Source organism: Moschus berezovskii, chromosome 14 (assembly GCF_049115385.1).
Source record: "Moschus berezovskii isolate FMDL1 chromosome 14, NW_MosBer_1.0, whole genome shotgun sequence".
NCBI lineage: Eukaryota > Metazoa > Chordata > Mammalia > Artiodactyla > Moschidae > Moschus > Moschus berezovskii.
In genome coordinates, this window is record NC_142473.1 from 33,129,460 (window position 1) to 33,142,433 (window position 12,974).

Below are 12,974 nucleotides of genomic sequence, written 5' to 3' on the forward strand. Positions count from 1 at the left end.
TCCAGGCCCCGTTAACCACCCAGTTTCAGCTTCGTTGTAACGCCGCCTCGTTAGCGGAGCACGCCGGGGCCCCAGTGCCCCGGCCGGAGAAACAGTCCAACTCTCTGCAGAAGGGCACCGAAACCAGACGTTCCCCAGCCCCGAGTGCACAGTAGGAAGAGGAGGTGGCGGGAGCCCGAACCACTCGGTGTACGCATTTTGGAGAGAGCTCCAGCATGAAAATGGGAGGGGCTCTTTTTTTTTTTAATTTTTTTATTTTTTAAAGCGCATTCATTGAGGGCCTTCCTATTTTGCATAGAGTAAACTGGGCAATAATTCCGTCTTGCCCGTAGCACAATAAGGGCTCTTTTATTCTCGAAGCGTTAAATCCGGGCTGACCCCTCTCGCATCCGTGCCTCGAGGCGGAGAAGGCGCACTCGTCCCCGACCCGGCAGCCGCGTTAGACTGGAAGCGGCTCTCCCGGGCGGTTCGAGTCCCAGCGCATCCCGGGAACGTGTGTAATCGGCCTCTCGGCTCTCGAGGCTGCGGGCGGCGGGGCTCCCTCCGCCCCCATCCCCCCCGTAGCCCTCGCCCCTCCCCCTCTCCCCGGAACCCGCGCTCCGCGCCGGGCTCCTGGGCTTCCTCCCCCCCGCCTCCTCCCGAGTCTGCCGCTCCCGGAGGGCGGGGCACGCAGTTATCCAGGTTGCGGGGCGGGCGGGCGGGCGGCAGGCTGCGGCCCGGGCCTCGGGATGGCGTAGCGACGGCGCGGCGGCGGCAGGGCGGGCCTGAGCCCGCTATACAGCGCGCTGGGCCGGCTGGCGCGGCCCGGCGCTCGGCATAGCGGCGGCGGCCTGCTGGCGGCCGGGCGGCGCCGGGCGGCGCAGGCAGGTTCCGGGGCCCGCGGCCCCCCCCCCGCCTCCCCGCCCCCCTGTGTTGTCGCCTCTCCCTCTCGCTGCTTCACTTCACGGGGCGAACATGGCGCACAGCTGTCGGTGGCGCTTCCCCGCCCGACCCGGGACCACCGGGGGCGGCGGCGGCGGGGGGCGCCGGGGCCTAGGGGGCGCCCCGCGGCAACGCGTCCCGGCCCTGCTGCTTCCCCCCGGGCCTCCGGTCGGCGGCGGCGGCCCCGGGGCGCCCCCCTCCCCCCCGGCTGTGGCGGCCGCGGCGGCGGCGGCGGCGGCGGCGGCGGGAAGCGGCGGGGCCGGGGTTCCAGGGGGAGCGGCCGCCGCCTCAGCAGCCTCCTCGTCGTCCGCCTCGTCTTCGTCTTCGTCATCGTCCTCAGCCTCCTCCGGGCCGGCCCTGCTCCGGGTGGGCCCGGGCTTCGACGCGGCGCTGCAGGTCTCGGCCGCCATCGGCACCAACCTGCGCCGGTTCCGGGCCGTGTTTGGGGAGAGCGGCGGGGGAGGCGGCAGCGGAGAGGTAAGGGGGCGAGGAACCCCCCAGGCCCGGGGTCTCGACCCTCTGCGGAGCCCCCCTCCCCTCCCCCATCCGGGATTGTGGAGCATCCCAATTCGGGGACCATCCCTGGGTCCCTGACCCGGGGCAGACGGCCCTCCCATCTCGGGTCCCCCATACCGGGGTGCAGACCCCAAGGCGCCCCCACCCCGGGGCTCGGACCCATCTGGCCGAGGGCCCTTGCCCCCGACCCTCCTTGCCCTGACCCTTCCCCAAATCCTTTGGCACAGACCCTCTCCCGGGTTTCCCATCCCAGGACTGAACCCCTCCTCCCTTTCACAGATTACCTCATCCGAGCAAGATTCCTCCCTCCCTCCCTTCCTAGAGACTTGATCCCGCCACATCCCCGCCTCCCTCTCTGGGCAGATGTTTTACTCCTGGGGCAGTTTTCCTCTCGGGCATCTCTCTGGTGATGGCCTCATCCAAAGCCACGTTCTTCTCCCACCCTTGGGGATCGGTGTCCCTTCCAGCACCTTGCTTCCGAAGACCTGGTGAACCCTTACCCGGTCCCCGGGCCAGGTCCCTACACCAGCAGCCACTCCCCCTTCCCTCACCTCCACCAGCGCCCCCCCACCCCCACCCCCAGCAGAGAGGTCCTCCCGTCATCCCGCCCTGCCCCACCAGGAAAAAGCTACTTTCCTTTCCACCTTTCTCCCTTCGCCTCCTTTCCCTCTGAAGATAACGGTGATCTCTTCGTACAGCAGTCTGTTTCCCCCCATCTTACAGAGCTGCAGTTTCTAGCCTACGGGTAGCAGGGGCTTACACTACCTTCACTCCACCCTTTTCCCTCCTTTAGAATGAAGGATTAGTGGCATCTTTGCGGGGGGAAAATAGTCCACTGTCCCTCAGGCTCAGAGAAGAGCAGTTCTCCACCTTTTCCCCTGGAGAGGAGGCAGGCTTTCCCCTCCAGCTCTGGGGAAGGGGGCCCCCGTGAGGGGAGGTGTTTGTGGGGGACTTGGGCAGCATCCTCCCAGGGGAAGCAGCTGCTGCTCTCCTACCCCACCCACTGTGCCTGAGAGCACGCAGTCTCTAGCCCTAGCTCCCTCCCGCTCTTCTCCTTTTCTCCGTCATTGCATTATTGATCCACCTTTTCCTAGGCCAATCCTGGGGCTTGGAAGGGGTGGGGGAAGCAGGGTTGGGGTGAGGAGAGTAGATAAGGGACAGTTTTACTGGTGGCTGCTTCTGGTGGAGAGAAAGAGGGTTATGAAGAGCTTATGAAGCAAAGTTATTCCTTAGAAGGAGTTGGGGCTCTCTGATTTGTTTTAAGGGGGACCCAGGGAGGATGAAGGGTCTCGAGCTTTGCTCCTTCCCCATTAGTACCGGGGGGAGAATGGGGAGGCTTTGATAGGCATTATTCGGCCCCCTTCAGCCAAAAGGAAAGTTGCCCTGGGAAGGGAAGTTGAGTTCAGGTTCAGCCAGTGGTGTTGCGCATTTGTTTTCCATTGGATGCAGAAGGGGGAGTTTGAATTGGAGGGGAAGGGTCAGAATGGCATGGGGGGGGTGCTAGAAGGAGGAAGAGCAGCAGCTTGGGGCTGAAGCTGAGTGGGTAGGGGGTTGCTGCTCTGGAGTGTTCTTGATTGAAACAGAAAGGGAAAGATAACAACCAGCCGTTTCCTGCGTGCTCTGCCGTTGGTGCACACAGAATATCCTGGGCAAACCCCTGGTCCCCTATTGTGCCCCACACCCCTTTAGATCTACGGAAAGATCCTGGGAAGAAGGGGAGGGAGGAGATCCCAGGGACCCTGGCCCCTCCTTTCAAGGAGCTGGCATTTTTTAGTTGTTAGTCTTCCTGCCTCCTTTTTTAAATCGTTTCTAAGGCAGCATGATGAGGAGACTGACAACAACCCGCCTTCTGACAGAGCACGGAGGACATGATGGGGGCGTGTTCCTTGCTCTGTAGCTAGCTGCAGCGTCCCTCTTCCCTGCCTCTCTCTGCTCTCTCTCCACCTCCTTTTCCCAGCCTTCAGAAGGCAGCTGCAGTCAGCAGGGTTGTTTGAGACTATTTATTGGTTGCTGTAGATTATTATTTTTTTTTGAAAGGCCAATTCTGTATTTTTTAAGCTAACAACACAGATCCCATGTAGTTGGAGAACCAAAGGCCTCATACATGACAAAAAGACTGAACCGTTCAGGTTACTTGCATGGAGTTGGTGCTTAAATGTGAGTTGATTTTGCTTTTTTAAAAGATACAGCAGCAAAAAAATAAAAAAAACATAGACTTACTGACATTTCATTTACCAGCTTATTTTCAAAACTGAGACTTGCCTGGTTATATGTAGAATTTTAGCCCATGTATACTTGAGTATAATAAGAACGTCTCTATTAGAAGTTAGTCTATTTTTAAGGGGATCCTGAAAAGCATTTTCTTCTTGTTTAGCATGCTTGTATATTTTGTATTGAAGGACCAAGTACTTGTTCACATTCCAAATGTTGTTATCACGTATTCAAAAGCAAAGTTTTATGCTGACAGCTTCCAATCATAGCTTTTCAAGAGACTGGTTAGAAAGAGAGCCACCTGGATTCAGGGACCTAATGTCTGGGCACCAGAATACTTTATCTGTTGGTCTTTGACAAGTCACCTTTAAAGTTTTAATCAGGTGCTAACGTTTTCTTATCCACTGGCATTATTTTGTTTAGCATTAGTATGTAGTGTAAAGTCTGTCAAGGAGTTGCAGTAATTTCAACTAAGAGCATATTAATACTTTTTTTTAAGACTTTTGCTTGAACAGTAGTTGCTGCTTCAGCATGAGAAGAGTGGTTGACTCCTTACGTTAAACTTCAGTGTTTTTTCTGAATTCAGCTAGAATGAACTGTTGTTCCATTGGTAAGCCTTTCATGTGGTAGTTTGAGTTAATCCAGGATGGGTTAATGGTATATGTTCATGAGTACTCACCCATGGTATGGTTTAGTACTAAACCATAGTGATTACATTCTTGGACCTGGTTGTTTTCAGTGTAGAAACCAAGCGTTTTGTTAGAGAGTCTTACAAATCAATGATAAAAGTTCCAAAAAGGAGGTTTAGGGTTTCCCTGGGTTAACACGGAGTTCTAAAGATTCTTTCTCAGAAGTTGCTCACAGATCTGTATCAAGCCTTGTCTGGTTCATGAAGGCGTAGTTTGTGATCCAGAATGATTCTGGCCTCTTTATATTCTGGTTTGCTTTAAGTGAATAATGACTATAATTTCTCCATAACAAAAGCATACTTATTGAATTGCTAAGTTCAAGTGGTTGAAAGATGACAGAACTTCCAGGTCATTTCCCTCCTTCAACTCCTTTAGCTGCAGAAGGTTTGTCCCTTACTGCCACACATTCTGAACTTCCCTTGGGATTGAATCTCTCTCTGAGTAATAACTACATGTAAGAGTTCTTTGTGACCAAATTTTTCTGTCAGATGAGATTATTTTTTTAAAAAATCTACATAGGTGTTGCTGGTCTTCTGTTGGGGCTTTCTTTGTGACAGTTACGAAGTAGAATTAATTTGAGTTTTATTTGATTGTGCACTGTAAGAAATCACTGCGGTCTGCATTTTTGCTTCCCTGTGCCCTGCATGGTGTCAGGGTCCTACTTTTTGAGGATTGTCTCAGGTGGTATTTATGTACTTTGCCATCTAAATATACATAGTTCAGCATTCTCTCTGTTGATTAGAATTTGGACTGTTTTAATATGAATCCCTGAATGGTCTGTTTATCAGCATGTAGTCTTTGTTTATTGCTTTCATACTCCAGTTACTGTTCATGAAAAAAGAAAGAAGTGAAAGTGAAGTTGCTTAGTCGTGTCCGACTCTTTGCGACCCCATGGACTGGAGCCTACCAGGCTCCTCGGTCCATGGGATTTTCCAGGCAAGAATACTGGAGCAGGTTGCCATTTCCTTCTCCAGGGAATCTTTCCAACCCAGGGATCAAACCCGGGTCTCCCGCATTGGAGGCAGACGCTTTACCATCTGAGCCACCATACCACCTCACAAAAGGTTAAAAGCAGTATTTCCATTCTGATTGAACATGGCAGACTTTGATTAGCTATAAATGGAAACTGAATCACAACATTGTTATGTATTTGTCTTTATGCTTGAAATAGCAGTTTAGTTCAGGTATCCCCAGGTGGGCTCTTGAGTGGGGATTAGAAAAGATGGTAGTTCTGGAGCGGGAGAGCATCTGTGATTTTTTTTTTTTTTTTTAATGGTCGCTGGGTATATGTGCCAAGAGTGGGAGTTGCTCTTTCATTGCCCTCACAGCTAATCCTGAGCTGGGCAGAAGGAAAGTGAAGCAGAGAACAAGTGGGCTAGAAGAAACCTCTCCGAGTGGAAGTCGGTAGACATGACATGAGTCCTCGTACTCATCTCTTTCACTCGCCAGTCTGGACAATTTCACTTTTAACCTGAAACTTCCGATCTGTAAAATGAGAAGGTTGGGCCAAATGTCAGTTCAGGAATCTTTTCTGCTCCAGTATTCTCATTCCTTTCTGTTATACTAATTATTTGCTTAGGTCAGAACTTATTCTTAATTTTTTTAAAGAGAGTCAATGAACCTGTTTGGTAATTTTTAATATCAAAGTGTACATTAGCCCATTTAACTGCCATTATTATTGGGAAGAAAAATTTGAACTCAGTAGGAAAGTTTTCTTTGTATGGACAAGATGTAAAAACTCCATGAGAAAAGTTCTTAGCTGAAGTTGACCAATTTCAATTATAAGAAAAGTGAAGATACAATTTTGAGTATAACTCATTATCTGATATTTAGACGCCCTCTTGTTTGGCTAAATTTGTTTCTGTTTTCAATATTGTTGATTCTTGACTGTCCGAAAAGAAGTTATTTTCAGTCTAGGTGGTATATTCCTTTAAGTATATGAGCTTTTAAATGGAAAAAAAAAAAACCTGAGACATTAATGTATTTATGTCCAAAGTGATGGTACCCACATTGCAGGGAGTAGTTGTTAATAGGCTCAGAAACATACTCTGGTTTTTACTGAACATCCCAAATTCAGTCTTCAGAACTTTTCTTCATCTCTCACTGAAAGGCATATCACTTGTCTCCACCTTTGCTTTCCATCTAATTATCCTAAGGCACTTGCTCTCCTAGGAAATTGTTGGGTCACAAAATAGTGATTGATCTTGATTGGAAGTTGAGAAAACACTCATCTTGACTCCCCTCCCATCTCTGCTCACCTGGTATCTGGCCTTCCACAGAGCAGCTGTGCAGACTTACTACCCACTGCCTTCCTTGCCCTGTAGCTAAAGGGGGTGAGTAACACTGCTGTGCTTGCTCTGAGGCATAACAGACTGCACTGCCTCTCTCTCCTTTGGAGACTCACTGTTTTAATTGTAGGTCTCCTAATTAAGATCTCTTTGTGCCTGCCCACATTCCACTAGTGTTGGCACAGAACTTCAGCTTCCTTCTAGCACTTAACTGAAGGCCTTCAGTCAGGCCTTTTGTGAACATCTTGTCTCTTTCCATTCTTCCTCTGCCAAGGTGGAGAGCCCAGCGGCAGAGACCTGTGAGACTGGGGGAAGCTTTGTGATTGTCACTACTTTGGGAGGAATTTATTCTTGGATTGCTGGGATGGGACCTTCTTTTGTTTGCATATGTTATTTTCAGGAATTAAGAAAGGTTAAATTACTAATGAGTCTGACATGCGATACCTACATTTAAGTCAGATTCTTAACCCTGTAGGTACTAGTGGGAAGAAGGACGCTAAAGAGTTTACTATTAAAAGTATTTATTTGGGTCTTATCTACACTGGTTTAAAGCTTGGTGAACAAAATCTTATGGAGTAAATCACGGACTTGCCTTTCTGTGGTTTTGAAGATGATCAATCAAATGAAATGATCGATTAAATTGTATCAGATTTTTTAAAAAATACTTATTTTTATTTGGCTGCTCCGGGTCTTAGTTGCAGCACATGGAATTTTTAGTTGCTGCATGTGGGATCTAGTTCCCTGACCAGGGATCGAAGCCAAACCCCCTGCACTGGGAGCTCTGAGTCTTAACCACTGGACTACCAGGGAAGCCCACTGTATCAGATTTTAAAACATGGTGTTAACTTTGATATTTGGATTAACTTTTTTGATTAGAAAAGATTTCCGGAGGGTCTCAAAATTGTTGAGTTAATTAAGAATACTCTTGTAAGTCTCCAGTATTTCTTGAGAAGATCAGGAATTGGCTCTGCTTCTAGAGTAGTTTCAGAATAAGGGAAAGTAATTTTTCTGGAAAATGTAGTTTTACTCTAGATCCCACTGTGTAAGTGCTCACAATACAGTCCTTTATATGTGGCATGTTAGAGGAACTGCAGTCTTTATTAAGAAAAAGGAATCTTGACTCCTTCACCTGGATCCAGATGGTTTCAGTGATCACATTGGTATAAGACGGACAAAGGGCTGCTTTTTTGTTGTTGTTATTGTCATTTCCTTGGTTGTGAAGAAGGCCTGAAAGAAGGAAGTCCGGGATCTTTATGGCATGCATGAAATAAAGCTGGAGGCCTGTGCTCTTATACCTGAGTGGGTGGTTTTATGGCCTAATTCTCTAATTGCTGGCATTTATGACAGTGTGGATGCAACTGGCCCTGTGGCTGAGGTGGATTATGTTGGGAATAGGGAGAGAAAAGGGGTTCTTTTGTTAGCCTTTTCATTTTCCCCCTCAATAAGTTCTCTGAGAAAGCCCTGAGGAAATACAGAGACACTTGGACTGAGGGAATGACATCCCACAAAATGGTTCCTTAAGTTTTTAAAAAGGATGAGCTGCTTTTCTTGACCTATCCAAAGAAATCCATACCACCACTGTTAAATATTTCAATGAGCTTTGTACCTTGTCAGGTTACACTCCAGGGAAAGCCAACCAGGAGAAGGTTGGAGGCATTGCCAGGCATTTGCTTCTAAAAACCAAGATATTTGAAAGAAGAATTTTGTTGTGTGAATTTTATTGTAGTTGTTTTGGACGATATAAATCCTCTTGTAAGCTTAGTATGAAACTTGTTAGAGGCCAAACTTGGCTTAACTTTTTAGATGTTGAATATAACTATTCTAATATGTTTTAGTTTTAAGGGAACAGTTAAAGATATAAATGTAAGAGTTAGTTGGCAGTTTTCTGTGCTGTGTATGAAAATTCCCCTTTTCTTTGAAATGAGTAGTTGTTTTTCTATTTGACAAATAGACTGAAGGGATTTCCCCAGCTATTTTACCTTTAATTATCACTGCAGCTATGCCTTGTGTGGCACCAGTGGGTAGGATCTATTCAACTGGCATTTATTTCTGGAGTTGGAGTTTTTTCCCCATGTATTTTATCTGTTTTCTTACATTTCTTTTTTTTGTGTTTGGTTGGAATATTTGAGTGTAGACGTTTTGATGCCTGTCATCAGTAAGACCTATGAACCTTTCTAACATGTGGACTGTTTCAGAGAGATCCAACCCTTACGATCCACACTTTGCTGAAGCATCATTGTTTCATTCTCATTTTACAGCATCAAAGTAATTGTGGCTTTCTGTCTTGAATTAGGGGAATAATATTACTTGTAAGGAGTGTTTTCAGAGAAACTTTTTTAAATGAAGCTCTCCTTTGTACTCTCTCAGTTCTAAAAACTGGGGAGTAGTTAATCACACATATCTGTAATAAATATCTACACCTCGAGGAATAAATATTTACACGTGCTTGTATTCAACCTCTGTCCATCCATGATTATTGACTGATTTTTTTAGATCAAACACAAACATACAACATTGTCCCTAGATTATTGCCTTTAATTATAAGCAGTAAAACCATGTGGATAGCATCTCTTTAAGCTTAGTTAATGAGGAAATCCTTTTGTAATCTCTCCAGCAAGGATTTTTTATTCATGCATGTATAAATACCTTTACAAAGGAAAGGTAGAATCTCATTATCTAATCTGTAATAGTGTGAGATAGTATAGCATAGTAATTAGGAACTATTAAGACCATGAGCTCTGGATTTAGACTGGCTGGGTTCAAATCTTGGCTCAGCCATTTAGTAGCTGAATGACTTTGGAAAACTTTCTTAACCTTTCCGTGCCTCAGTTTTTTCATTTGTAAATTAGTGGTAATTGTTTTTCATAAGATTATTGTGAGGCTTAATTGAAATTATTACACATGCAAAGTATTTAGCACTTTGCCTGGTACATAGCAATCTTTATTTATTAAGACTCAGATTTAAAGGACAGGAGTGCTTCTTTTCCCACCGAGATAACAGGTTCTTATTACTTTGAGCTATACATGTATATGTGTGTACATATATATCTATTCAGGTGCTATAATCTTGACTTAAGAATGTTCTTGCTTTTGGTATAGGTGTCAAGTTCATCACTAAGCTAGGTGGAACCAAACTGAAGCCAACCACACATCTTGCTAACAGTGGGTACCATTGGTATCTAACTAGAATATAATTAGAGATAAGGCAAAAGGGAGGGAAAAAAACAAGACAGTAAATAGGCAGGTAGGTAACCAAGGAAGGCAGTGCCTTCATGAGTTGCATAATCATCAGGCCAAGGCAGCTATATTGGGGTTGCTCCTCTTGGTCTCTATAACTGGTGTTCCTTATCTTTTCAAGTATGAGTACATGGTGATTTCCTGAAACAACTCTGAGGCTCTTCACGGTGCTTGGCCCCCAGGTTCAGATTCATTAGTCTATACTTGGTAACTGTTTGACATTTGTTCTCAAGTTTCAGCTTAAGGAGAGTAAGTTTAGGCCTATGGAGATCAATGCAACTACAACTTATTTACAGAAGAAATGCTAAGTTGTAGGCTGGAACTTAAACTTGAGACATAAAAATAACCACAAGTAGAATAGTCAAAAAATAAATTAAGCTTTAAGAGTAGTTAGTAGAGGATAGTATGCTTAAGGAGGAAAAATACAGTTTTATCTCACTTAAAAAATAGGTTTGCTAAAATACCTGATATACTATTTTTTTTTTACAGATGAAGAAAACCAAGGTACAGACATGTTAAAATAGATTCCTTAAGTTTTGTGGCTAGTAAGTGACAGATAGTGAAAATCGCTCAGTCATGTCCGCCGACTCTTTGTGACCCCATGGACTATACAGTCATGGAATTCTCCAGGCCAGAATACTGGAGTGAGTAGTCGTTCCCTTCTCCAGGGGATCTTCCCAACCCAGGGATTGAACCCAGGTCTCCCACATTGCAGGCGGATTCATTACCAACCGAGCCACCAGGGAAGCCCGTAAGTGATGGAACTAGAATTCAGATCCAGACCTGTAACTATTTGAAGGCTCATTCGTGCTCTTTGCCCTGTGCTACCTTCTGTCCCTTTCTCTTCCCACCCCATCCAGTCAATTTGTGTGGCTTGTCTGTGATATTGTTGTAGCGTTTCTTTAATCTGTCCCTGTTTTTCTGTTTTTGTCGTCCTGCTTTAAATTTCCGTTACCTTTGCGTGGGTTATAATCATAATCTCCTAGCTGGCCTCTCTGCTTTCCTTCTCACTGTATATACAGTGTTGCCAGTGGCTTTCTTAAATACAGATCTGATTCTGTCACTTGGTTCCTAAAACTCTTTGACTTCTCACTGAATGTAAAATAAGATTTAAAATTCCCAGCCCTTCATAATCTAGCTGGCCTACATTTCTACATTTTGAACATTATCTCCTGAACACACATTTTCACTTAATGTGCTTCAGCCATATTGAACTACCAGTCTGTTAGATGTTCTCCACAGTGTGTTTGTACCCACCTTTATACCTTTGCTAATGCCTCTCCTTTGCCTTAAAGTGTTTTCCCGTCTTGACCTGCCTCTGACTTACTCATCTCTCATGGCTCAGTTCAGATCCCACTCTTCCTGAAGCTTTTAAGATACCACTGCTATCTGAAATTCAGCTTTTCCTTTTCTGTTTTCTTACTGTTCTTTATCCTACCCTGAAAGAATTCACTCCAGGATACTTTCTGTTGTACATACTTTTGATTGTGTCTGTCTTTCCCCCATTAGATTATGATTTCCTTAAGACATGGACCATTTCTGAGTCATCATTTGTGTTTTATGTTGTTTACAGTGGTGACTTTTCATTTAGAAGGTGACCAGTGAATGTTGAATTGAAAATCTGTTATACATACAACTTCTAGAAATACTTTGTAAGGATATATTGCCTAAGGTATTATGTTGTTCAAGACTATTAGCAGGATAATTCTGAAGTTAACTTAAGTACAGCAGAAGAAAGTCTAAGAGCCATCAAAGGACACTTTTGTAAAAGTAATGATCGGGGCTTTAGAAGTGATGTCGAGGAATCCAGATGGGGTGGTATCATCTTTTATATAGATAATGCTGGCACTGGTCACCCCCTTACTGGAGTGTTGTTTCCATTTCTAGGTTCCTCAACTTAAAAGGGATGAGGAGACCTTGGAGACCGTTCCGAGGAGACTCAAAAGATGATTATATGATTGGAAGTCAGTCCTGTGAGGAAAGGTTGAGAGAATGAAAGGTTAAGAGGCAACTTAAAAACTCTTCAGAAAACATGAATGGATCCATTATTAGGAATGGTAACCAGCTGTTTTCCAGCTCCACTGATGCTCAAATAAGAGAAAAATAGGTTTAAATTGAAGCAAAGGATAGTTGTGTAAAGAACTTGCTGCTAATGATAATTTTCATGATAATGATGGTGAAAAGATTATTGAAATAATTTTATGATCTTCTCTGGAGGTGAATTTTAAAGTACAATCTTACATATGTGTAAAATCACTTCTCAAGCTACCTTCTCACTCTCTGAATCAATAATTTTTTTTTATTCAGATCCTGGAGGATGTGGATCATGTTCTGTACTCTTTAATATTCCCCAAGGGGTCCTAGGGTCTCACTGGCTCCCTGAGAAGTATTTTATTTGAATTGTCAGTTTATGGCAATAATTAACTTCAGTAGCAAGCTCTAGAGAAAGGTCTTTATGAAATGATTTTACAGTGGTTTTATAGGAGAATAAAAACTTGGTAAATGGAGCTAAGAGGGAAATCTTAACATCAAGAGAAACCAGGGGAGATAGTAGTTCTGGTCTCAATATAGGAAGCAAATATTTATAGCTTTTATATCCATTTTCAGTTGTAGTCTAAAGAGATGTGCTGCAGAATATTCCTTGTTAAGGGTGTCACTGCTTGTGGATGCATTATAGCAAGTGCTTTGTATATCGTTTCCAGTCTAATAAGGTTGGCTTCATGTGAATGAGGATTACAAAGGCCTCTGACCCTTGGCTTTTGAGGCCGGGAGGAGGGCTTGCATTACTCAGAATGAAACCTTTTTAGATATGTTGGGTTGCAAAAAGCATTTCCGGCACAGTCAGAGTGAAAACTGTGAATTGGGATTATTCATATAGATTACGAAGAGTCTGGGCAGAACTGATATTAACACCAGCTCTTTTTCCTGCTAGCTTTTAGTCCCACAACCTTGAGTGGGTTACTGAAGCTTTAGGACTTTGGAATTTAGTACTGGAATTGTGTATAAACTCCTTGTAGGTAAATTGATACTAGGTTTATTTAAGGTTATCTGGCTTTAAGTGATATAAATGTAATGAGTAGTTTCTAAGTTTCATGTAGAATGTTGTCCACTG

At 44.9% G+C, this 12,974-nt stretch overlaps 1 protein-coding gene across 6 annotated transcripts in view; it reads left to right on the plus strand.

Annotated features, from left to right (window-relative positions):
• Positions 1-933: 933 nt before the first annotated feature.
• The window catches only part of KMT2A (lysine methyltransferase 2A), a 78,509-nt gene continuing 66,468 nt past the window's right edge, over positions 934-12,974 (plus strand). For 4 of the 6 annotated variants that reach the window (XM_055423117.2, XM_055423119.2, XM_055423120.2 and 1 more), the window contains exons 1-2: positions 934-1,398; positions 3,496-3,594. In XM_055423117.2, the coding sequence (XP_055279092.2) occupies positions 955-1,398; positions 3,496-3,594 (543 nt within the window). In that variant the 5' untranslated portion in view covers positions 934-954. The remainder of the gene's footprint in view (positions 1,399-3,495; positions 3,595-12,974) is intronic. The other 2 variants (XM_055423121.2, XM_055423122.2) reach the window with 1 other exon arrangement.